Genomic DNA, 25811 nt, shown 5'->3' on the forward strand with positions numbered 1-25811 from the left:
CGCAGAGGGGAGCAAATGACCTGGCTATCAGGCAGCTAACAAGGGAACAGAGCAGACCCTGGAATGACAACAGAAAGCTGCCAACATAAACCATGCTTATCGGAGGAAGCAGCTGAATTATGGCTACAGCAGATGTCATACAGACTTTGTGATGACACAGGATCAGTCCTAAATATTGCATACACTTTTCTTAACTCACTTGTATGAGAAGTGACAAGCTTCCCAGGGCCCAAGTGCCTGCTCAGCAACTGGAATGTGATCTGCAGGGAGGGGGGCTGCCTTTACAAGCTAGCTAATGGGGAGCAGCCACTTCCAGAGTTGTATTTACGTCTTGGCTGCTGACATTAGTTCAGAATGAAGAGCTAATACATTAGCTAGGACATTCTTTTTTCCTATAAAATACCATAACTTTGACATGCACAGAATTTCCACAGAAGAGCATCTCCCTTTGTGGAGGTCCCAAACAGCAGAGCTTTAGCAGGCACTTGCAGTGTTGGCTAACCTATGGATGGATGGATGGATGGATAGATAGATAGGTGTGGGGTTTTGCTCTTTTGGTTGCTATGCAGCTGTGAGCATTGAAGTAGGAGAATATTCCCTTTTCCCATGGAGAAGGGGCTATACTAGCAGTGCTCTTGAATTGTTTTACATGGGAGGATGAAAAGAATGAAGAGTGGCCTCCTTTACAGAGGGGACCTTCCCTCTCTACCTTTGTAGCCCTTTTGTTTCACAGGCAGGCACAAGAATCTCAGGCAGGCTTCAGTTTTTATGATAAAACCACTGGGAAATCACAGGCAGCTAATAATGGCAGGTCCTCCCTAAAGTAGCCTTGGCCGCCCCCGACTGTTACAAGCCTTTTCACTGCAGTAATCTGTGTACCTTGTCTTTGCCAGGCTCCACCAGGTATGTAATAACAGTGTGGATGCTGGGTGCCCTGGGATATAGCCAGTCCAGAGCAGTAAGAGTCATTTGTAGAACATTTTCCAGCCTGCAGACATGGTGGTAGGCTTTGCTGAATGCCTGAGAAACTCCCTGTGAAAGCAAAATCCTCCAAATGAGCCAGACAGTTTCATATGATTTGGGGAAAAAGCTGGGAAACTTTCATGCAGTAAAATGAAACAAAATGGTTGTTACAAGTTACTTTAATCAGAACTTGTAAAGCTGAAAAGTGACTGTGAAATGTCCCTTATCAAATAGTGCTCTAAAGCTCCAGAGTACCCGGGTCACAGCCAAGTCCTAAACTAGACAACGTTGTTTTTTAGTGGAGGTAGCCAAATTGACTGGTAATGTTGGCTTGCTGCGCTCCCTGCTGCCCAGATGATGCATCCACAATAAGGCTGATTCTAAAGAGCATCCCAAAGAAATCCGGATGGCTGGTGCTTATAATTAGTCCACCATGTAAAAAGTAAGGTTTCGTGCCACTTTATGGAAACAAACACACATATGAGGTTCAGAGCTTCAGGAAATAAAAGCTACTATCTTTGGGCTTTGCACAAAAGTGCAATTAATTTACTAGTCAGAAGAAGCTTAAATAAATTATTGATGAAGTGATACCTCATAATCAATACAGATAATATGCTAATCACTAAGATATTGATAAGGTGCTATGCTCACACCACTTTCACCATATACAGTAAGAAGGGGCCCACAGTTCTTTTCTTAGCTGTACACCTTACGTTTACTCAGAACTAACATGTAAAATTCACATGGTCCCTACACAGCTTTTTGAAGAGTGGTCTAACAAACTGCTTTCTGATGGTGCCCACCTGATAGAAACTGATCTCATGGGTCAGAAAGATGGTTTTCTCACACTGGTCCCGAAGAGTGTCAAGTCCTAGAATGCCAAAGACCCTCCAGCGAGCATCGTGCAATGGCAGCACCAGGAATGAACCTCTTCTCTCCTCTGCTGAGCAGTCATAGTTCCAGAAGTGGATATTTCCGTGGAGCTGAACTCTTGGAACATGGATTGGCTTTCCCTCTTCAACAGCTGCAAAGCTGAAAAATAAACTTATGAGGAGGTTTGTTCAGAGTAGCAGGAAACCTTTAGCAAAGCAAGAAGTACTGCAGCTTTGATCTCTCCCTGCTTTTTGGCATTAGAGAAGGAAGGTGTTAGCTCCTTGTTCTGGCCACACCCAGAAATACCACATTTACCACTTGCATCCCAAAGGCAGCAGTAATAAATAAGGCACTTTTCATCCTTAGGACATTTTAAAAACATCAACTAATTAAAGTAATGAAAGGGAATACAGAAGCGAGCAGCAGTTACATTTAACAGGATAGAAGAAGCAACATTTAAAGAAAGAGACAAATATGTCTAGCTTTTGGAAACGAGAAGTAAGGAGGCATGAAAGCTGTTTATAGTGTAAACACTAGGGAAGGAAAGGCATTGTTCTCAAAAAATATCCTGTGGATGTAAACTGGTGTAAGTGAATTAATTTTTAAAGAAGAAAATGTAGGCCCAATATAATAGACTTTTGCTAAAGGATGAGATTTATTAGACTGTGAGCTAATCTCCCCAAGGAAAGGAGTGAAATCCCAAGCAGAGCAGTTCTAAGTAGACCACGCAAAGTATAAGGGCATGTATATGATAATGAATCATTCCACAACAGTCCCTAGGGAGATTTCCTCTCTGCAGTACTCTAGCAACGTCTGTTACCAGTGCACCCCAAACCACTCCCTGGTACCCCTACCTTCCAAATATTTTGAGAAAAAGGAACAGTTATTTGCAGCTTTTCTTACCTTACTCCTTTCATGTCTCTGTAAAGTATCTGGTTTAGAACATATGGAGCATCATCTGCGGTACATGCCACATAGCGTAAGAGAATCTGTCCCCGCTCTGGTGAGAGCTGGTTCTCTTCCAAAAGGGCAATATATGCACTGATCTTCTTGTTATCCCCATGGGCTTCCGCATCCTAGCAACCAAATGTTTCCCATTACGTTATGTACATTAGCCAGTGGCCATTACACTTATTTCATGTACTTAGCACTTGTCTCATTTTTTGCTGAGATGCTGTTCTGGGTCACTGATTTTGTATGTATGTCATGCACCAACTGCATGACATATACATGCCTATGCTGTGATCGTGTCTGACCACTACGCTCTGTTACAAGCAAAAACACTTGGTATTTTCATTGGCAAGGAAAACAGATTTCTTTTTTCCTGCTCCTAATGGGGAGAAGTTCATATAAAAATAACCCCTAATTATAACCTGTGCCTAAGCAAAACTCTTATGGATTTCTTCTCCAATAGGCGATTCCTTTGGAACAATCAGACAAACAAGTGCCAGACTTGCTATTACAAATCTAGACAATATTGTAAGAACATTTCAGCTACCACGAGAGAATTTTTTTCTTTGAGGAGGGCTTTAATGGTGAGGACAGACACCTAAAGTTGCAGCTGCAAGTTAAAAATGAAACTATCTCCACTACAAATTAACCATCTTTGTCCCAAATTGACTCTGGTGTGTTTCATTTCAGAAGCTCCAAAACTATAACTATGGATTTCCAAATCTGATGCGAGTCAGCTCTTCAACAAGTGAGACATAAGTATCCATGAGATGCATTCTGTATTGGCAGGGCATGGACGAGAATTCTTGTATTGCAGATCTGACCTGTGACTCTTTCTGTGCATAACCATGGGCTAGCATCAGCTAAGCGCAGAAAAGCACAAGGAAACCAGCCTCAGACCAGCTTTGCATGCTACCTGCAAGTTCCACTCAAACGCACCAGGGTTTGAAGTCAGTGTCACAATCCCAACACAAATGACTCTTGTGCTCCCTGGGACACGTACCTGGGAGAGGGCCTTAAACACTGCTTTGTAAACTGGTTCCATGCTTGCTCCACTGGTCTCAGCTGCTTGCTGGATATTGTGCAGCCATTTCCTCCTGGCTAAGCTTTGCAGGCACTCCATGCGACTTCGTTCCACGCTTGTGGTCAGAAATTCCACCAAATTATCAATAGCTTCATCCTCATCGCCAGTGAACTCAGAAGCAACTAACTCAAGGAAAGTCTGGAATGCCTTTGGGGATAGCTTCCCCACTCTGCTGAGCTGTGGGTAACGGGAGCAAAGCTGTTTCTTTGCTAGCAGAAGAAGAGAAAATAAGACAGGGACAGTCTATTTGAATAAAATGTTCTGCTTTTCTTGTGCACAATATGAATCAAGCCCTAAACTGGCTTTGGGTGGAGTGCTCCAGTCCATCATTCTGGGTTTCTTTGAGCTATCTCCTAAATATAATTTGTCATCATGACAGGTAATCTCCAGCTTCCAGACTGGATGCACCTTTTCCTCTAGATGCCTGCTTTCTAACCTACTGAGAAAGAAACCTGCAAGGCATTGCTCCCGTGTCCCTTTTGTACCTCTGCAACATACCTAAACAATAAAGGTCAATGAAAAATAGGAAAGCTGCTTGGAGTTATCAAAAATCAGAGGTATCTTCACATCAGAACCAAATTTTATGGACACTTGAGGGGCTGGTGGGACTGGGCTGCAGGTAAGTATTCTGCATATAGTAATAGTAGTTGAGACCTTACAGAAAAACTGCTCATCAGTCCCATTCAAAATGTGAAGGCCAGAGTCTACAGATTATTTCACAGATCACTCGTATTCCTGGATTTTCCATTATATACCGTACTTGCAGACATTATATTTTTCTTTTGAGGCCTTCCAAAGTAACTATCATTCTTAATTACCCTTCTTTAGGTGCCTTGATGAATTATTGAAATAACATTTGTATTGTGCTAAGTCTCATAAATGAAGACCAAAGAAAACAAAAGCTCTATTGAAGTCGTACAGAGATCATCGGGACAACAGTGCTCTGCAACCACCTGTACTGCACCAAGGGATGTAGATGTGGAGCAAAAAGAGCAAGAGAGCTTTTATAAGAAATACAGGGTTTAGAAGAGTAAATTAGTATGAAAAACATCTAAAACAGTGAAGTGCTGCCTGTTAGCTCTCAGGGGAACGAAGGAGTAAAGACCACTGCACGGAGGCTGCTCCTTCCCATCTTGCACAAGGCCGGGGAGTGGAGCTGTGCCCCAGTCCCCTTTCTCATGTCCCAGAGATTGCAGCTGAGCTGGCCCAAATACGGGCAAGTAAGCTGCAGTAGAAAGGTCTGGCAGAGTTTCCTTTTGCTTGGAGAAAGGAGGGATGAGGAATGCCACAAGGGTCAAATTGTGATTCTCAAGAACCGCTTTCCTGTATCTACTCACCCTAGTTCACAAACTTCCAATTTGCCCCGAGGTCCTGAAGACAAACGGGACTCATCTTGGACTTGTAATCCGAACAGACTGAGCATGAAAATGTAAATTTACCTCATCGGTTTCTATTCAGATGTTACTTAAATCAGCAGCCAGTCTAACAGAGGAGTTCAACCCCTGTACCAGTTCAGGAGCCGGTGCTGCTGCTCCCCACACCCCAGCTCTGGCTCACGGGGGAGCTCTTGCACAGCCTTTCGAAGTTGCAGGCAGCTCCTGGCTTTGGAAATCCGGGATTCACCGGGTGCTCTGCCCAAGCTGTGCTTGCCTGATCATGCTCCTGGCAGTACCTCTCTGAGCACTGCCATGACTAACACTTTCATCATTTTTTTCTGCATCCTGATTTCAAGTCCTGTTGGGCCCGAAGAAGTAAAGAAAAGGAAAGAGAGCTACACATCAAGCCGCTTCCTACTAGCAAACCAAGCGAGCAAAGATATATAGGTAGAAGTGTGACTTTGCTGTTAAGCAGGAAGTATTTTGTGATCAATACATACAATGGGCTATAAGGAACAGTGTAATAGAAAAATGCTTTGATTAATGATGCACAGGAACAGGCAGGGAGCTGCCCTGATTGCCTCCCAGTGCGCCCAAGATGCTGAGGTTTACAGAAGCTGAGAGCCTCCTCCTTCCCCCACAGAAGTCAAGGGGCATTTTATCACTGATTTTAGCTGTAGAAGTAGCAAGTACTAACTGGCCCCAATCATGGTGGAGCTGACTGTTAATGCTGTCTTATCCTGCCCATCATCTAAAGAACATGCAATAGTTTTTAATTTAATTTCTGATTTTCTGACAGAATTAGGATGAAGAATTTTTTGATGGTATAAAAATGTTTGGATTTTCACCTCCACTTTCTCCTTTCTTTGAAGAAGGAGATGAAGAAAGAAATACACATGAGGTTGAACATGGCATGATCAGTTCCTTCATTATTGAGCTATAGCATAATGAATTATTTTCCCCATTATATCTGTAATGTTATGCTTTTCACTTACAAGGAAAATCAAATAATTCTACCCACTTTTCACTCTGTTTTTTCATCCAGGAGGAGTGCAATGTCTGTGAACCCTTCCCCCAAACCTGCTTGTTTCACAATGTCTTTGAGAGTAGGTTGAAGCTGCTAGGAATAGTTTTATGTTGCTTGTAGGTGGTATTGATTTTGCTATGCTATCTTTCTATTTATTTGTCCTTTAGTTTATGAGCCCTTCATGGAAGGGACGATGTCCTTCCATATTTCTGTAGTGTGTTCTGGCATGCTTTGAATACAAGAGAGCTGTAAACTGCCAGTTTCTTCTGTGGCTGTGCAGCCTGGAGACAATTAACTGTAGCATGCCGGTGCACTCCCTACCCCACCAGCTGCCTCAAGTGAGCTAAAGGATAAAGAGGTTTTGGTGGTTGCCAAAATGAGCCATTTTCAGTAATGTGTGGCAGAACAAGCAACATGAAGATATGCGTGGAGATGAATAAACCAGTCCTCTCCACCCAAGCGCACATGCAGACATGTTCTTAATTGCTAATACAGTATTTCAGAGCACCTAATGCCCACGTGTTAATATGTATGAGGCTGCCAGACAGGTCCAGGTGAAGCACTTCTGTCTGACCCAAGTATGTCAAGGACCAAATCTGCTAAGTTTATTCAGAGAAATGAACCAACAGAGAAGTGAGACTCGAAGTTGCTATCTAATTCATGAGAGCTGTGCACCAGTGTGGATTACTAAAGGCCATTTGAGACCCATAAAGAAAGCTGGTGTTCTCTCATATGAGATACATTCCTGCGGATAGCACAGTAAAATGTACCTATTAAAAATAGCTGGATAACACAGACAGGCTAGACTAAAAGTGCAAAACATGTCCTCAGGCTTTATGTGTGTTTTTCACTGCCATATCACAAGTATACATTGCATGTTACAGCTGAAATAATTTTTCAGCACATCACAATGTCATGAAAGCATTGGGCTACCTCTCTGACTGGGAATCTGTCGCAGGGGAATCTCACACAGGAGGAGGGGATGGAGCTATGCATTAACAAGTAGGTCTGGATAACTGGTCCTTTTCATTTTATACATCCTACCTTGTATGCTTATGACTGCTTGCAAAAACAAAAGAATGACTGGTGCTTGCCAACAACTTCATTAGCACTGTCGTTGAATGGTTCAAGGCCTACTGTGTTGACATTTTTCTCTCAGAGTAGAGCTGTCTCCTTACCCTTCCTCAAGGCCTCTTTTTCCATCCCTTCCTTGAATGTGCTTAGTACAGCATCCACCTCTTCCAGGTCCAGAAACCCGGATGCATTGTTGTCCCACTTTTCGAAAAGTGCCTCCAGAAGCAGCTTCCGTTGGGCCAAGCGAGAGATGTGGTGAACCTACAAGAGAGGAACAGCTGGTCTTTCATAATTCCTGGACACCGATGCTCAGTGTCTACACAAGTATGGAAACTGCAGTGGTATGCTGATCACATAATTCCTATGGGCCAGGCCAAATCTGTACATACACAGCTCAGACCTGGAGATCAATCATTAAACCTGGGAGATATTTGGAAACACTAAATACAGCCAACAGTTCAGTTTTACCAGGCAGAATCAGCACTGGAAAGGGTTATTTCCCAGTGAACAAATGAAGCACTTGCTGGATCTAGGGTGAGATCAACTCAGGTTAGTGGAAGTTTCACAGAATACAAATGTCTTCCTAGCAAGAACTAACCACCACCTTGTTAGTAACACCAAAGATTTGACAGTTTGTATTTCCGTACATTGTTATTTTGCCGGTGCTGCCCTGAAGTGTGTGGGCTCCAAGCAAATGCATGTACAATTTGTCCTTTAAACCCAGTCTTTGCACAGCATACAGTGATAAATGGCTGGAGTGGAATTCTCTCAAAGGCCAAAGTACTGGCAGTGTGTGTTGTGTTCAGTGTGAGGACAGTAGAGCCGTCAGATCCAATATCTCATCCAAATTAGGTCAGCAGCACAGAGGGAAATTAGAAAGAGGTCTGAGGAAAATGCAGCTAGAGAGGCTGCTATGAACAGACCCACCACAAAATATATCTGTACTCTGAAGTAATATGGGGCACCCTGATGATGTGCGTGAAGATATTGCTGAAGTAGAATATATTTTTTCAACACATGGCAAGAGCACCTTGTAACTTAAACACAAGGAAGCATGTGCACATTCACATACAGCCATGCACATAGCAAAACCAAACACACTTGTTTTAAAATCCTCCCCAAAACATCCACAACCTCATATGTACATGCCAGTGCAGTAGGTCAGAGATCAGGTTCTTGGCTATTATAAAGGTGAATAAGCAGAATGGAATGTTTTGAGCTCTTTCACAATTGACTATCAACCTGCTGTCTCACTGACTCCAGCTCTAGAACAGACAACCTCTTACAGGATGAGTCTGTCATCACATCTAGAGCTAAGGGCTAGGGAGGGAGGATCCTTATGAAAACAAAGAGGTAAAAGGTCTCTTGAAGAAATAGAGAATGCAAGGCTGCAAGTGAATAGCTCTACCAGCATGAGATTAAAAGTTGACTTTGTCAGTGTCTGTAGGCATGTGCTGGTTTTTTGTTTGGACATGGGATCAGCAAAACTTATCAATATTTACTTTTTCTAGTTGTTCCATTTTTTCCTCTTCCGTCTGTTTGTATTCTTCTTTGATAAATGCAATAAGCCTCTTCACAGTACGCAGAGAAACGTCTTCACCAACAAATGTCTCCATGAGCTGTACAAACTGTGGCAGGTTGAGGCAGCTTTCATCAAAGGCACTCCTAGTACGAGAAGGCCAACGGCTCTGAATCTCTGCCATGATGGGACTTAAGTCTGAAAGGCAGAAAGCACAGTGTGTTGCAGGAAGCCAAATGCTGCCCTAAAGCCGGCCATGTGGCAGATATCGACACAGTCCTGAATCCTGCACTTCCTATCCAGTGAAATTATGGCTGAACACGGACTGACTCCATGCTGACTAAAGGCCTTAATCTCCTGATACTTTTCTAATAGTAATCTCTTCAGATTTATGCTCCAGTCTAGCATGGATGCTATCATACAACCAGGTCAAATCACTGAATACAGGTGAGCTGAAATTACTGTCACACAGCAAGTGGCCTTCTGTGACAAAGACTACACTGCTCTCACCTTGAAGTCAGCTTCAGGAATTAGTGTTTGTATTCTTGCCAAAACCTTCAGCTCACAGCAGTACTGGCGTGTCTGCAGACACTGCCAGCTACTATGTGCCCAAGTGAACACACAACTTTGTGACCAAGTACCTGGAAATCTAGTGTTCTCACACTTCCAGTCCTCTGGAATTCTCCCTCCATAGCTGCTATACCTGCAACTTAGGTCAGAAGTCAGAAGGTCACCTGATGAAAGATAAAATATACCTTTTAATGATATAAGCTTTTAAAAAAGACACAAGATACAGCTTTTATAGAAGCCTTTAAATTCATATATCTAAGCTATAGTTTCTAAAGCAGATGAAAAGAGCTGACATGAGCAGTCACCTGACCATGGCACTTCAAACTCCTGGCTAGCTTCAGCTGGAGAATCCTGTCTGTCTGAGTGTGCTGGACCTGCAATTTTAAGAAGAAATCTTCCATGAACCAGAGCTTACTAGTCTGAGCACCCTGCTGATTAATATGCAAAATCTACCTCTGTGTTTCTGGAGTTACCCGTGTTATCAGTAGCTGTTTATTTTTACCGTCTGGAAATACTGCTTCCCGAAACTCACCTGGTGAATGTTACATTTCTTAAGCCCAGCTACAAATATCTGTTTTAGCAAGAGCAACAATAAAACTTCTTTCCAAGACAGGTTCAAAATTACATTCAGACTTCTTGTTTCATCCACCATTCTCTCAAAGAGCATCGTACCATCACACCATCGTTTCTGCAAGAACAGGGTGGGAACCTGCTCTGAAGATGGAAGTACTGCATGCCCCAGACAATGATATGCGCATCCAGGGACTGGCCGAATGACAGGTTAGTGCTGAGTACTGGAAGTTAACCACAGAAAGCTGTAGGTACCAGTGGGCTGTACCATCAGCTTTACAGCCCTGTATGTAATAAGTCTGTCACTAGACTGCTCTGGCAATGTAGACCCAGTTCTTGCAATGTTTTAAACTGTGAGACACAAGAGTGTATTCACAGAGCGCTAGCAAGGAAGATGGTCCTTCTAGTATGTTTAAGAAAGTACCTCTTATGAAACACACAGTTGCCCGACCACAGCCTTCCTAGAACAAGGGCCTTTGTACACAATTAAGTATGACATTCCTTTGGAAACACAATGAGAGATTAAAAGAAAAGGTTCCTGATATATGATCCCATAATATCTCTCCCTATGGGCAATCACAGTCTAAAAATTATTAAAAGTCATTTCTATATTTAACACACTCAGGCCCTGTCTTGCTACTAATATTACAGAGTGAAACAGAACATAAAGTTTCTCCTTATTATAAAAATGCTGCTGCTTCAGAAAGTCCCTACTTGAATTAAAGTGTCTGCTCGGTGCCTTGAATACAGATCACCAAAGTGACTCACCTGCTGTCCTGTGAGAGGAACACACTCTGAAACCTTGGCAGAAAACACCATGCTGAGAAGATATCAAAGCTTATCGGCTTGTGTATTCATAAATCACATGCTTTCAATACTTTTGAAATGAGTTAAAAACACACCTATAGTTAAACCAGTCCAAATGTATATGTTGAAAAAGATTAAAGTCTGCCAGAATAAAGGAGAATGCTTTACCTTGGTCTTGCAAAAGGTCCTCATTCTGCAGTCTTGTCTCTGAGCTTGTCTGTTGGCCAAACTGGCTGCCATGCTGCCTAGAAAAACTCTCTTTTCTTGCAGGAGTTTCTTTCACAACTTCTGCAACTGGATCATCCTGTTTTGAAGCAATGATGTCCATGTCTGCCGCAGCTCTGTCTTCTGAGGTCATGGTTGTAGCTTCAGGTGTTGGTCCTGAAATTGTGTTCGTTGCCTCTGCAATCCAATTGTCCTTCTCCTGACTAACTTGCCCTTCTGAGCCAGGTTCTCCGTCCGAGATGCAATAATCTTCTTCCCTGTTTGTTTCTGTATCAGGCTCTCTACCCAGGCTAAATTCCTCTTCCTCCACCTGTTTTTCAGATCCAGGTTCTCCACCTCTACCTGGACTGTACCCAGTAGAGGCTGATTCGGGGAGAGCTTCCTCCTGTTTGTCTGCACTTGCAGACTCAGTTTGCCTCTCAGTTTTGATGTCTTCATGGAAACTGGATTTCTTACTATGTATTGTATCTCCATCCGAATCACTAACTTCAAAACCAGTGCTTTTCACCGCTGACACAGCATCCTCACCTTCCTTTCTCACTTCAGCTTCACTTGATTCTGCTGCTTGTTTTTCTTCCTTAGAAATTCCTCCAGTCTCAGCTTCACTCATGCCCATTTGTTCAAAAAGACCTTCTCTGACCCTAGTTCTCATTCTGTATGTGCCTTGTCTATTATCATCTACAGGTTCATATGCTAAAATCTCTCCCTCAGAAATTCCTTTTTGAGACAAGACTAACTTGTCACTGAGTTCCTCACAAACTTCCTGGTCATCAAGGCCTCCCCATAAATCCTCAAGCTCAATCTCTTGCAACTCAATTATTGGCCCTAAAATAGAAAAAATATTGATAAGTTGATAGTTTGCATTGGTTTTATGTTTTCTAGTATTGCATAAGAAAATATAAAGAAAAAGAAAAAAGGTATTTCCAAGAAAATATAAACTATCAGAAAGTACCTTCTGCAAACATGCATCTCAGAAACACAAAACTTCAGAATAATGTCTTTGCCTGCAGAGAACTGCACTTATTATTGTGTATTACACCATATTTCTTCTGAAATAAATGTTTCATAATTCTCCATACTAAGAAGGAAAGCTGTAATTTGTCTTGCATTTGATCTGAGCAATTAATGAATGTCCAATATCTTAAAAATATTTTACTTTCATGTAGATGATTCTCTGTGTTTTTTCTTTATCCTTCCATGTTCCTGGAGAAATTTTAGTGTAAACATGAAATTAATTTCTAATATTGCCCAGTAACAAAGAACAGTTGTTTCAGAAAAAGTAGTCTTTCTTTAATCCTACTTCCAAAAAGTAATTCAGAATTTTGTAGGAAGGACAAGTTTTGGATGCTGAAGTATTTCTGAACATTGCATCAGTTTGCAAAACATGTTTGCAAATTGCGATGTATAGGTCACAGCATTCATTTGGGTCCTTTTTTAGGCTCTGTCCATTTCTGGTAACACTTATAAAACATATATTAACTATACAACCTCATGTGACCTCCTAATGTTTTAACCACAATTGAAACATCCCATATACTTACACTGTCTGGGGTTACAGAATCCCATCTTAGCAATCATCGGGCTTCTGTCATAGAAGGCTACGAGTAGGGCAAGTATTTTTTGTCTGTCTAACAGACCAACCTAGAGAAAAAGATTACAATTACTGTATTTTTTCTGTGGTTCTTGGGACTTACATCAACATTTGCAGCACTACAAAGGCACCATTAGCTAAGAATTACCTGACTGAAAATTATCCATTACCAGAACATCTGTACAAATTTCAAAGAAGTGAATTTATTTCATAGGGGGGAAAATTTCTTCTCTGGGCTTAGCTGGAACTCCTCATACATACTACTTTGCAGGCACATCCTCTTGCATATTCTTGACACATTACAGTTGGATGATTGTAACCGTTTCTGCCAAAGGAGATCTTCATGTAAAGATCAAAGCTTCAACATTTCACACTTTCAGGACAGATATTGATTGCCTGACAGTACTATGGAAGAATTTTCACATATTATGGGCTGTGCCGTATTATGTTAGTGACTGCACATTGTAGTTTGGTTTTGTGCCCCATCATTTCCTTTGAAGCATTATGTATTGGCAACTGCCTGGGAAAATAATTAGTCCAAAAAATCTAAGCTATTATGACAACCTCCCTAATTTCCTTTAAAAATTCAAACACATTTGACCACAGAGGTGAGAGAGGTATCCGTAGTTCCAGTGCAGAGGAGCATGCAGAGCTTATTAAGTCCTTGTTGCTCAGGGTGAGTGTATACAGACAATAAAACCAGGAAAAGACAATGAAATAGGTCATTTCCAATCAGGAAATTGTGAGTTTAAAAAGTAAAGCAAATCCAAACGATTGCAAGTTTTCCATTTTATGATTAATTCCTCTTGTCATTATTTGAGTCCTGTTAGCTTTGTAATCTCCCTCCCATTAGCGAAATCCAGTAGTTAATTAGAGAACAGATTTACTTAAGTTCATTATTTGTAGCAAGTAGCTTTCCAACTGAATTATTGATTTCCTTTTCACATTTTGCTCTTAAAGACCGCAAAATGTAAAATTCACCAAGCTTTTAATTCTCTGTGAACTTTTCCTGCCCTTAGGCTGAAGAAATAAAGGAAGAAGTTCGCTGCTCTTTTCTGGAAATGAGCTCAAGATGACTGCGTTGTTTATAATCTAAAACCATAATTAATGGCATCAGTGTTTAGGAACAGCGGATTTGAAAACAACTGAGAGATACCCATCGCTTAGTGGAGAAGTGCCTCCCAAGGAAGCTAATACTGAAAAGTAAGTGAATAAATCAAATTTGCTGTTACTGCAACACCTTTCCTCTAAAGGGAATTGAAAGCTTTTTGCAAATTCTGAGAAAAGGATCAGAACTGAAAGGTAACCTGTTGTCCAGTCCAGTTTTAGTGTTTCAGACTCCAGTAACTTAATTCCTGCTGGTAAAAAAATGCTGGAAATTGCAGTTGAATTTCAGCCATGTGTGGCTTTGGAACAAAATGTCATCTCATCACATAATTCTGTCCCTAAACTTACAAGATATGGGCCCTGATTCCTGGTATCTTCATCTTCTTGACATTAATATACAAATACCTTGCACACTCCCATGCAAACATTTCTTTATGCTGTTTGTTTTTCAGTTGAATACATCAGATTGGATTCTGCATCCATTTAGTAGATATACAAACACAGAACATGTTTTTGAAGATGTTACCAGATCACTGTGTAATATTTGGATTCTCCATTCAGTATTTCCATTACACATACTTAATTTTCCCGTTAAATTTCCTTAGCTGTTAGTAATACAATCATCTGCTGGTGCCTTGAAGCAGGTAGCACTAATGCAAAGCTTTGTTTTATTAAAAAGGGAAATCAATGAACAAAGTATTATTAAAAAGAAAATAAAAATGTTGTTTTGGGATTCAGATACTTTTTTGTCATGTTAAAGTAATATACTTGGGGGATTGACATAACTCAGGTTCTAGAAGAGTTTTTTTGTGATTTAAATGAAATAATTTTGGTTTTAGGTATTGTTAAAAATAGTAAATTCCTTTTCGGAAATTACTCAATATGAATTAGGGGTATATTTTCCACCTTGTTTTAACATTGTCCTGGTTTCGGCTGGGATAGTTAATTTTCTTCCTAGTAGCTCGTATAGTGCTGTGTTTTGGATTTAGTATGAGAATAATATTGATAATACAGGGATGTTTTAGTGTTGCTAAGTAGTGCTTACACTAGTCAATGACTTTTCAGCTTCCCATGCTCTGTCAGGCGCACAAGAAGCTGGGAGGTGGCACAGCCAGGACAGCTGACTCACACTGGCCAGAGGGCTATTCCATACCATATGGCGTCATGCGCAGTATAGAAACTGGGGGGAGTTGGCTGGGGGCAGCGGTTGCTGCTCAGGGACTGGCTGGGCGTCAGTCAGCGGGTGGTGAGCGGTTGTATCACTGGTTTTTTTTTCCCCCTGTTTTTTTTTCCCTCTCTCACTCTCTTGTTGTTTTCCTTCTCATTACAATAATAATAATAATAATAATAATAATAATAATAATAATAATAATAATAATAATAATAATATTCCAATTATTAAACTGTTCTTATTTCAACCCACAAGTTTTCTTACTTTTGCTCTTCCAATTCTCTCCCCCGTCCCACTGCGGGGGGAGGATAAGCGAGTGGCTGTGTGGTACTTAATTGCCGGCTGGGGCTAAACCACAACAAACATTTACAATTTATACAGATTTGCCATTCTGCCAGAGGTCTCTGTTATTTCAGGACACTTTTCCTTACAACTTACCTTGGGAGGAACACGTCACAGTAAAGCTATCTATAGAAGAGAGGAGCATTACAACAGGAAAACCAGTTCCAAGGTCCTATACCCAGTTACGCTATCTTTCTGGGTTCCTAAATTTACTAGCAAAGGTCATGTTTCTTCGTACTTCGTGTGTGACTAAGGAGGCTGATGAAAGATCCTGCCCATCAGCCCTTCGTACTGAGTCTTGTCATTGGGACAGGTACAGCATCCACTATAAATAACAGTAGACCATCTGTGTTTGTACAACCGCCCAAAACTTGTCTCCACTTTTAACTAGTGCCAATTACAGTGGCTAGAGAGTGGCTGAAACATGTTGACCTAATTTTCTTGTCACCTAGATATTGGCAGGTGATGATTCTCAGTTGTTTTCAGCAATGCTCTATGATCTATGAGTAACGCCCTTAGCAACACAGACTAAATCAGACTTGCCATTTAATCAGTGATAGGTCAGTGTTTAACCGCTTGATTGTTTTTCTGGAAATGCGATGTGTGTATCTTGAACACCACAATATGCTTGTTAGTGAGCAAGATGGGAAGAACAGACACTCAGAAAAGGTCATGAGAAAGCAGACTTTGTTGTTGCTGTACTGCAAGAAAGGTAATCATCAGAAGTGTCTCAAACTTGATTAGTTTGAAAACTAATCTCTGACCAAATTCAGCTACATTTAAAGATCCCGGGCTTAAAATGTCCCTGAAAATTAATGCAGATTCTGTTATAATGTATAAAAGAAAGTATACTTGATGCACGTGAGCACAGAGAGACAATAAGCTTAAAATTCATAGAGCTATTGCCTTTTTGGGCACTAGAGCAGTGATTCAACTGTGTTCTGGTATTGCCTTGGAAAGTTTCTGGTTCCTGTATAGTCCAGGCTGTTCTTGCTGAGCTGCCATCCTTCTGGATGCATGCATTTGAAATCATAATAATGATCATGTGGATACCTTCTAATTTGACTGTAATTTAAACACTGCTTTCTCAGCTCCCTGGCCCTAATTGCAACTCACTGAGGCAGCCAGCCACACTCGCCATGCAGACTGGAATAACTGCCTGCTACCAAACAAATGTAAATTAGGAACTGAAACAACTGCTTTGCTGTGCTTTGCAGAATGAGTACTACAGGTAATGGATCACATTCAAGTGGTGGAAGTCCTTGGGTTAGTTTGCATCTTTTATCTTCCCTGTGGGTACAGGCAGGACTTATTAGAGCTATACAAAAGAAACCAGGTCAGGTTTAAAAGAACTGCATGGTCCATGCTACGGTTTCGTGAACTCAGTTTGCAGAGCAAGGCTACCTCGGAGGCTAGAAACAGCAACCATGTTTGTGCTCTGATCATTTTTTTCTGGGCAGCGATGGCGTCTGTGCTGATAGCTGCTTACTCTTGTTATGTTGCGCTAGCATTTTTGGCTCTTTGCCTCTGAGATTCCACTGGGATTAGTAGCATGGAGATGGTGATTACTGCCACAGAAATAATAGGAAGAAAGTCACATTAAAACATGAAAGGGAAAGAAGGGATCCTTTCAAAATGCATGGCAAAGATAGGACTCAGCTTTATATATTACTCTAGCCAGGAGGATCCATCATAGCTCTTCTTGACAGAGCAATAGGAAAATGAAATGTCTTCTAACTGAGAAGTAGACACATTTCTTTCCTCATCCCTGAAACAGCAGCTTGCCTGCTATTCTCTAAAACACACCATTGGTGTTGAAACGTGCTCTGTAATTCCATTCTCTTAGAGGTAATGACATTATTAGCATGACATTGTAGAGCACAGTTCATTCTGGGTAGGCATGCTGTAAACATCACTAGAGGAGTGCTGGATGGAATATATAATTTATGTAGGGGAGAAAACTAAGATTATGGCAACCATTTGCTGTGTAGTAGCCAGCAACTGGCTAACTGAGGCTACTCATAACAAGTACCATACTTTCTGGATGAAGCCCAAGTTTTTAGCAATAGCTTATGCCACTGATTCTTCAGCTCCCGCTATTTACTGGTTTTCTAATAAGTCTAGCTTTTTTTTTTCTTTAAATGGGGATGCAGGTGTATTCAGAGGATGATAGATAGAGTTTAGAGCTGCTGAAAACCAAATTACAGCTTTTGAGTTCCATTTCCAGCTCTGTAACTGACTCATTGTATTTTAATTTCCTGTTTATAAACTGTGGCTGATGTTTACAGTACTTTTCCCAAAGAAGTAAAGGTAATTTTGCATTTTAAATTTAAACTATTATGAGATTTATTGATAGAAGGTATATAAATTAATGCAACATAATTAACGCAATATATGTTATTATTGTATACTGTGCACATTTGTTAAGGTCAATCTATATCAGGTTATCTTTGCTGAAATACATCTGAATAGACAAATTAGCACCCAAACATTCTGAACGTGCTGTGGGAACTGGTAATGACCAGAAGTAGTAAAGTTTGTGGTTAATTTCTTCTCCAGAATCATCATACTTCAGACCCAAGTCATCACAATAGGTCATTCAGTTTCTAATTAGCCCTCAGCTTATAGGCTATTGGCTACTTCTGTGTCTAAGAACTATGAATTTGAAGACAATGCAGCAGCTATTGTCCACTAAAATAATGCTGAGTAAGCACAAAGAGAGAATCTGGAGTCATGAAGAATAAAAAGAATGCAGTGACCCAGAGAAATACCAAACTGGAAGCACCACCATATTGAAATTAGGTTGAGAGCTGCTTTGCCTACCTTTCCATAATCACAATCTAGGAAGAGATCAGTAAACATTTGCCTCCACAGATCATGTCTTATTGCTTCTTGGAAGTCATCAGCACACTGACAGAGATGCTTCAGGATTTCTTGGAACACGTCATTTGAAAAATGTTCAGTGTAGGAATGGACATACTATGGAGAGAAAGCAGTAGTGTAAATGGTTAGCTTCCTTCAAGTATTTTCACCTTTATTTGAACTCTTAAAATTCTATTGCGTGCAATGGAATCTATGTGAATTTGTAGGTTAATCTGCTAACGTAATGCAACCTTGGTGCATGGGTGCTACACTGCCTACTTTGTTCGTTCTTTCAGAAGCAGCAATATTCTCCAAACAAGCCTGGGACACTGCTGCACCAGGCACTGCACAAATGCATAACTGAACAGTCCCTTTCCTGGCCCAGAGGTCACTTATCATGTTCAGTGGTTCAGAGATGCTGGATCAGAATCCCTCCTATGAAATGTCATTGCTTAAGCTAGATTATCTCAGGGAGGATATAAGTTCTCCATGGTTTTCTGCAGCATTTAGTATTCCCGACTTTACTCCCAAGGAGATGTTTTGAGCCATTACTTTTGCAGAACTGACAGTCACTCAACTCTCTAATGCCACAAAATGACCATTGCCCACAATTTCAGTGTTTAGAGAACCAGTCTGGATACAATAAAAAAAGGAAAGAACCTTTTGAAAATGAGCCTGCTGTCACCTAAGTCCTCTGACACTGGGAATACTACTGACTCAAGATTTATTTTAAGTTCTAGCCTTGGAGACACTTTAACACTTTGGATTTATAGCCATGTGGTTTTTATGAGCAAAAGCAATATGGTTCTAAAAATGTGGTGTGCATGACATAAATAATAATGGCCGTCAGAACAAACCACAATCCCAAAGCCTGTGCTGAATTATTACAGCAGGTTTCTGGAGCCAGCCACCGTCACAGGGAGCCCATACAGTTAAAAGGAGGAATTTGCAAAACACAGAATGTTTCCCATTATCCCATTTTTAGAGTATGGATACCTGACATACGTGCTAGAACATCTTGGGCTTGGTGAAATGCCGCACAGGCATTAACGAACTGCAATATTAATATATGTTATTATTATTAATGTCTACATTGCATAATTTCCAAATATATGGGACAAGTGGAGAAGAGAGGAAGAGCAGAAAAGCAGCAGCCAATGGCCTGAGGGATGGCTGGTGGGAAAGAAGAACTAATGAAATGTATGTTTTTTCTGCATTTCAGCATAAAAAGAGAGGATGTAGGTGGGTTGGAGAGAAGGTGGCAGATCTGGCACTACGTGTATCTACTAGCTTTTCAGAGCTATTACAACCCGGAGCCCTGTGACAGATGAACCTTAAAGATGACAGCAGTTGGAAGGAGGCAGGTTGGACAAGCAGCTTGTTATTTTGTATGTCATCTTGATGACACATCCAAAGGCTTGTGTATTAATACTGCTGTCTAACAGCTCCACAGAAAATTTTTTAGAAGCGTATGTTCAGCTATGTGGGCAGGAGGAACTATCGTAGAGTCATAAGCTTTTCTTAGCTGATGTGTGTAAAGCACTCTACTGTGTAAAGTACTGTACACATAATAAGCATACATTTATTTATTATTAACCAAGAGATTTTGACACCCATCAGAAGAAAGCTGGCACACCTCCTTCTTGCTATCCAGTGTGAGACCTCGCTGTAGTTTGTGAACACATTATCATCAATAACAACGGATCTTTGCTTTTTGTTCCTGCTGATCTCAACAGAGATGGAGGAAGCCACACGCAATCATGAAAAATAATCTCACCTTTAAAGCCTGATTCTGACCCTACAACAGCAATGTATTTCCCTTGGTGTCAATAGCTTTGTGTCAGACTGCTGGGGGTTCTGCATGTTAGAGTACAAAGCCTGTGAAACAAACTATTAAGGACCGGTCTCTGGGATTTAAATGCTTTTAATATAAACGGCCCCACGAGCTTGTCACGAAGGATGTAAAAATTCAACAGCCACTGTTTTGCACGTCAAAAAAAACCCCCAAAACCAAACAACAACATGTGAGGTCTCTCTACTGAGTTTCTAACATCCTTTAAGTAACCCAAAGCTGCACTGAATTCAAGGAAAAAAAAGTGCCATTTAATTTTAAGGTCTATTAAAAAGCAATGCTTTCCACATGTGAAAGGGCCTAGACCAGTGTGGAGAAAGATCACCTCTCTTTCTGGTTTTGGTGGATGATGCAAACTGATGAACAAAGGTAAATTGTAGCTGAGGATTAGAAACAGCCCTGTCCTGAAAGCACGGCCTGTGATTATGGAACAGTTTCCTAAGGGAAGTGATGAAAGCCTCGTCATTTGATTCAATTAAAACCGGACTGGAAAAAGCATCAGAAAATATGTTCTGAGAACAACGTTGCACTGGCTGGTAAATCAGACAGCTTGGCAGTCCATGTCTTTTGTACTTCTGATCTCTGTTGTCATATCTTTAACTGAGTTAAAATAAAGAGTACACAAAATATATTTTAAAACATTTTTCTGATGCTAATGGAGCATGAATTCATTCAGTGCTTATACATGTACCATAGGGGTTATGGATTGATGCTTCATTTCAGTGACAAAAGCAATTCTCTGGGCTCCCATTATCCACAACAGTTTTCTTAATTAAATGCAGTTATTCTGAGGTTAAATTTAAAAATACCTCATTTCATGCTTAAAAAAGCCTTCAACAAGTTATCATAAAAATGGATCTCTGTGCAAAATACCAAACATGTGAGCCTCCTGAGAGCAAAGAAGGCACAAAAATCACACATGGTTGCTTGAAATGAGTCTCTGCACAGCTGCTTTATACTCTGTTTTTAATTATTGTAACAGCACCCACTAGCACTGCTGCAGCTGAGGGTCTGTCATTATTTCTATTCTAAACATCCCTTTTCACAGGTTTAATTACCCAGCCATAAAATTTAGCTCTGTCGTAGGTAGAAGTGGCTGGCAAAGTCTTGGCCAGAAGAGTTTTTCAGTAAATATAGTTTGAACTGATTTGGTTGTTTTCAAATTGATGAAGAGTAGAGTAATGGGGTGAAACGTCCAACTACATTTATTGATTTTGGTGAGTTAAAAACACACTTCTGATGCTTCTCAATGACAGCTTTTGATTTTAAGACTGCCTATTTTTCAACCTGGTTATGCTTCTCACACATTTATGACACTTGTTGCAGTTTGGTTATGGTTCAGGCTAGTAATAGTTCAGGGCAAAAATGGTAGAGCTTCTTATCCCAGTTCATCACTTCTTAGGTTTTTCTATGGTTAATAGAACTTAATCAGAAATAACAGTACTTTGGGGACAGTACTAATTACCTCAGGCTAATGGTTATATTGGCACCCTGAACCTCCCTGGAGCAGCCAACACAAAATCTGAATTCACAGGTGATTCAGGGCTTTGGCTTTCTAGAAAGGAACTGAGAGGGATGTCCTAAAATCCACTGCTTCTAGAGTAACTTCTCAGGGAGCAGCACAGGCTGCAGCTCTGAGGAAAGCAAAATATTTCCCCCTTGCTGGCCAGAATGGAAGCGTTGTGACAGCAGAGGATGGATACGGAGATGGAATGTGAAGTGTCCTGATACAACCAGTTACATGGGATGCTGCAGAAGTGAAACCGTTCACTTACTCATCTTAGCTGTCCCCACGGAAATGCTATTACTTTGTAATAAACATCATAGTCTCAATCAGATGCTCTTATTTCATTTCTCACCTCTGTGAATTCATCTATGTTTACTTTTTTTTCCAATGTGTCTATGATTTCCAGCTTCCTGTCATAGATTGCTAGTAAAAAATGAAGGGATATTGGTTTAGAAAGCAAACAGTTGTGGTTTTGCATATTGTACACATTTTTTTGCACGCTATTATGTTACATTAACTTTCTTCTCACGTTGGATTACATTTATTTGAGGTTATCCTACACAATAGCTGAAGTATCTGACTGTATAGAGTCTACCTAAAGCTGATTCTTAGATATTTCTCTTGCTGAGAATCTGCACTTATCTATTCAGAACTGTATGGTCATATTTATTCTTGACATATGTTGGAGCAAATTGCAATGATTTTAACGGTACTTACAACTAATTATGTGAGGGAAGAAATTATTTTTGATTTAACAAACAGATAAAACAGCCTTAAAATTCTGGGGACATGGATTCTGCTTTGCAAGAGTGGAATCAGAAAGTCAGTAATTTTCCCAAGAAGCTCTGTGGGAATATTTTTACTGATTATGATATTCAAAACTATCTTTTGGTCAGCTTCTGGGCTGCTATAATGGAACTGAGAAGGTATGTCAAATGTCTACATAGACTTCTGAATGAGGTCTTTGAGCACAGACATGCTATTTCTGTTGGGATTATTTTTCTGTTCTTTCTTCTACAATATATCAGGAATAAAGAGAAAATTCACCATAGAATGCATTTATCTCTTGTTGCTTAAGACATTCCTAAACTGTACATTATCTTTATTAAACTATAAAATGAAGCTTAATGTTCCATTAATGTATATTGGATGCTATTAAATGAAACACATTAAGAAATGGAGCTGCACTGTTAGTGAAATTTGACATAAAGCACCTCCAGCATTTGTAGAGCAAGCATCTGGACAGAAACTTGCTTCTCAGTCTCACATCCCAGTATCTGTTCACACTGGGGAACCACAGCCCCCACAGCAGGAGCGCAAGGGCTGTGTTTGGCATTCGCACAACTACTACCAATATAGGATGATTACTCAGAGGAACAATTCTGTAATATAGAAGGGGCTGAGCAAGGGCAAGCTCTAGACAGAGGTGACTTCAGTAGCAAGCAGAAATGCACTCTGGAGGTTCCCTGCTTATCATCCCATCTTCCAGCAAAGGTAGATTTGTTATTACTGATGATCATTACAGGCTGTCGATGTAAAAGGCTGGCAGCAGGCTGTATGTTGCCACTTCAATGTTCCTGGCTCTTATCTATTCAATTATCGTTATTCGGGGAGGTCAAGTGTAAGCTATGTAAAGTGGACAGGAATTATGGAAATCTTTCTGTGGTGAGTGCTCTGATACAGAGGCCCTTGTGCTGTGTGTCGCTGGCATGCCTGGGACTAGCAAAGGGAAGGGCTAGGCAAGATGTGTGATTTGGTGGAGCATTAGGTAAGCTTCAGCATTTTCCCTGAAACCATAAAAGGTAACAACACTGTCAGACTTTAATTTTTTCAATCCTACCTTTCCTTCATACCTCCCAGTATGCCAAGCTGTCCATGGGATTTCCAAGACCACCCATGAGACAAGGAACACCGTGGGACAGAGTAGATGAAGGAGGTTGTCACAGTGATTCTTAAAAATGGTGATAAGCACACGGCAACATCTAGCTAATGCAGGATGTAAGTCAAAAGGGCCTGCCTCTGATCTTTCTATCTCTCTGAAAGGTTTTTTAAACTTCTTTCCATACTTTGCAAGATCATATGAATGAACCACATGGTGGTTCAGTCTCTTTCCAATCTGTCTGAAGATTTGTCGTTAATATCCTAACTGGTGTAACTACTCTTAGAGATTCTTTCTCTATTATCAAATCCATTCACTATTTGCTCACAGTTTGCATCAGAATTCAGACCACAGAAATAAACCTAAAGGAGACACATCAAAAACTTACCTTTTCTCACATCTATGGGAGTAGAAGCAATGACATCTGGAAAAGACCTCAGGGCACTCTGAACCTACAAATCAAGGTAATAGTGAAAGGCCTGTTTCATGCAGATAACAGCCCACAATTACTAAAATAAATCACCTGGAATAATTAGTCATATGGGCCACAATGCTTCTTACCACACGTAGGTGGGCCCTGCTAAATGTAGACCTTGTCTATGTCGTGCTGTGTGTAACCACAGGACAACTTCCTAGGGGCCTTGTGTGACTTGTAAGAAAGATGCTTTTACCAAGAGATGTATTACAATTACTGCAAATCTCATCTTTCATGAGCTGCAGTATCAATTTGTATGAGTCACAGGGGTAGAAAGAAGATTTAATGGAGGCCACAGGAGAGCAAGACTGCCTGCCCCAGACCTTTTTAAGGGGATTCTGAGGGACAACCAGCTGCAGAGAAGGACATCCAGTGATGAGGCATGTATCCAGCAACCTCAGGAGTGTCTGAGTACCTCATGGGCCATTTAGCTTCCCAGGACCTCTGTGGAGAATGCATCACAATCCTTCCATGTGCTCGTGGGGAATCAGGGTTTGGTGAGGCTAAGTGGTAGACAGCAGCCTCCACCCTGACCCTAAGGGATGTCCGAGCCATTACCCATCCTTGTGCTCCATGCTGCCATGCCAGGGCAGACGGCACTATCATGAACTTCCTTTTCCTCCTGTCTGGAACAATCATAGCGGTGCATTAACAAGGATCATCTCTAGTTACCAGTGCAACCGGTATTCTGCCACTGACATCCACTGTCCACTCTTTGAACTGAATTGCCAGCGCCTCCTTTCTCATCTCTTTCGCCTGAGACTTCATATTGTCCAACTGCTCCCTTTCCTTACGTTTGTTCTTTGCCTCAGACTTCATCCTGGCCAGCCTGTAGGAGGTGGGAATATGGTTTAGAAAGACACCATCATAAACATGTTTAAGATAGATTAAGCCTACCCTGAAGAATAAAAGGAAAGGAAATAACTTCTTACTGAAATTCTTGTCCTTCTAGTACAAGCAGATTTTTTTCCAAAGAAACACTTGATGTTTGGGGCACAAAATTACTAGTGTGACTATTGGACTAGATATTAGTAATCTGTGTTTTCAGAGGGCAGCTCTAAGGAGGTGAGAGTATTTATATTCTGACATGTATCATCTCCTGAAATCCAGTGTAACTATGAAGCTGAAGAAATAACCTCTGAGTGTCAGATATGTGCATGTGGAGAGAGCCTCTTGTAGAGTATACGGTAGACACTTAAGGGAAAATCATCTGTACAGTTCTCCTACTTGGTGTAGTTTCAACAGTGATAAATTTTACCTTCGTATTTATAATGGCATTAATCATTTATTGTGTAGATGTCCTTCAATTTTCTTTCAATTTTAGCAGGAACAGAGGTGCCTAATTTTGCTACACTTGATTTACCAACAAAATTGCATCAGTATGCATTTGTCTCAATGCAAGTACCATTTCACAGGAACACTTCACTGGCAAAGAGCAGCGTTCAATGAAATTTCTTAAGCAGTCTTATACAATAAAGTCCTTACTGCCTTAGGACAGGGATAATACACCAACTTCTCCGTCATTTTGAACACAGAGTTTGCAAGCTTGGACTAAAAGTACCTCCCTTTTCCTTCCGTTTTCTTTGCTTCTCTAATCACCCAGCCATGTTTTTTCCAATCCTCCATTTCACATAACAAAAGAACTGAATAAAATTGATCCGGTAGAACTTATCTGCTTTGGTTTTGACTTTGTTCATTTATGAAATGGAAAAAAAGCCTTTAGGAAATTCAAAATGCTTAAAGCCAAAGGATCAGTTCATATGGGGAGAACAGTTCCTGCTCACAGAGGCTGCTGGAGTCTCTGCATTGAGGCAGCTGCCCTGCTCATCTCTGTGGCTCTCACTTGCACTCTATAGGTAGTCAGAGTAAGGGGAATTGCTCCTCTTTTGTACCTGAGAACACACTAGCCCAGAAACTATATTTTAACTAACGATTTCTGCTCCTTTCTTCGCCTTGTGTTTCACATATTGTGAAGATGGGCTGATC

At 40.8% G+C, this 25811-nt stretch overlaps 1 protein-coding gene across 4 annotated transcripts in view; it reads right to left on the reverse strand.

The window, feature by feature from the left end:
- Positions 1-25811, reverse strand: part of EFCAB5 (EF-hand calcium binding domain 5) — a 43189-nt gene that overhangs the window by 5000 nt on the left and 12378 nt on the right. For 3 of the 4 annotated variants that reach the window (XM_075518046.1, XM_075518047.1, XM_075518049.1), the window contains 14 exons: positions 24498-24654; positions 23739-23802; positions 21824-21894; positions 18074-18229; positions 12581-12680; positions 10983-11864; positions 9743-9811; positions 9509-9601; positions 8851-9065; positions 7453-7609; positions 3791-4080; positions 2740-2912; positions 1767-2007; positions 880-1032 (listed from right to left, as the gene is read on the reverse strand). In XM_075518046.1, the coding sequence (XP_075374161.1) occupies positions 880-1032; positions 1767-2007; positions 2740-2912; positions 3791-4080; positions 7453-7609; positions 8851-9065; positions 9509-9601; positions 9743-9811; positions 10983-11864; positions 12581-12680; positions 18074-18229; positions 21824-21894; positions 23739-23802; positions 24498-24654 (2821 nt within the window). The remainder of the gene's footprint in view (positions 1-879; positions 1033-1766; positions 2008-2739; positions 2913-3790; positions 4081-7452; positions 7610-8850; positions 9066-9508; positions 9602-9742; positions 9812-10982; positions 11865-12580; positions 12681-18073; positions 18230-21823; positions 21895-23738; positions 23803-24497; positions 24655-25811) is intronic. The other variant, XM_075518048.1, reaches the window with a different exon arrangement.

Source organism: Mycteria americana, chromosome 15, assembly GCF_035582795.1.
Source record: "Mycteria americana isolate JAX WOST 10 ecotype Jacksonville Zoo and Gardens chromosome 15, USCA_MyAme_1.0, whole genome shotgun sequence".
Taxonomy (NCBI): domain Eukaryota; kingdom Metazoa; phylum Chordata; class Aves; order Ciconiiformes; family Ciconiidae; genus Mycteria; species Mycteria americana.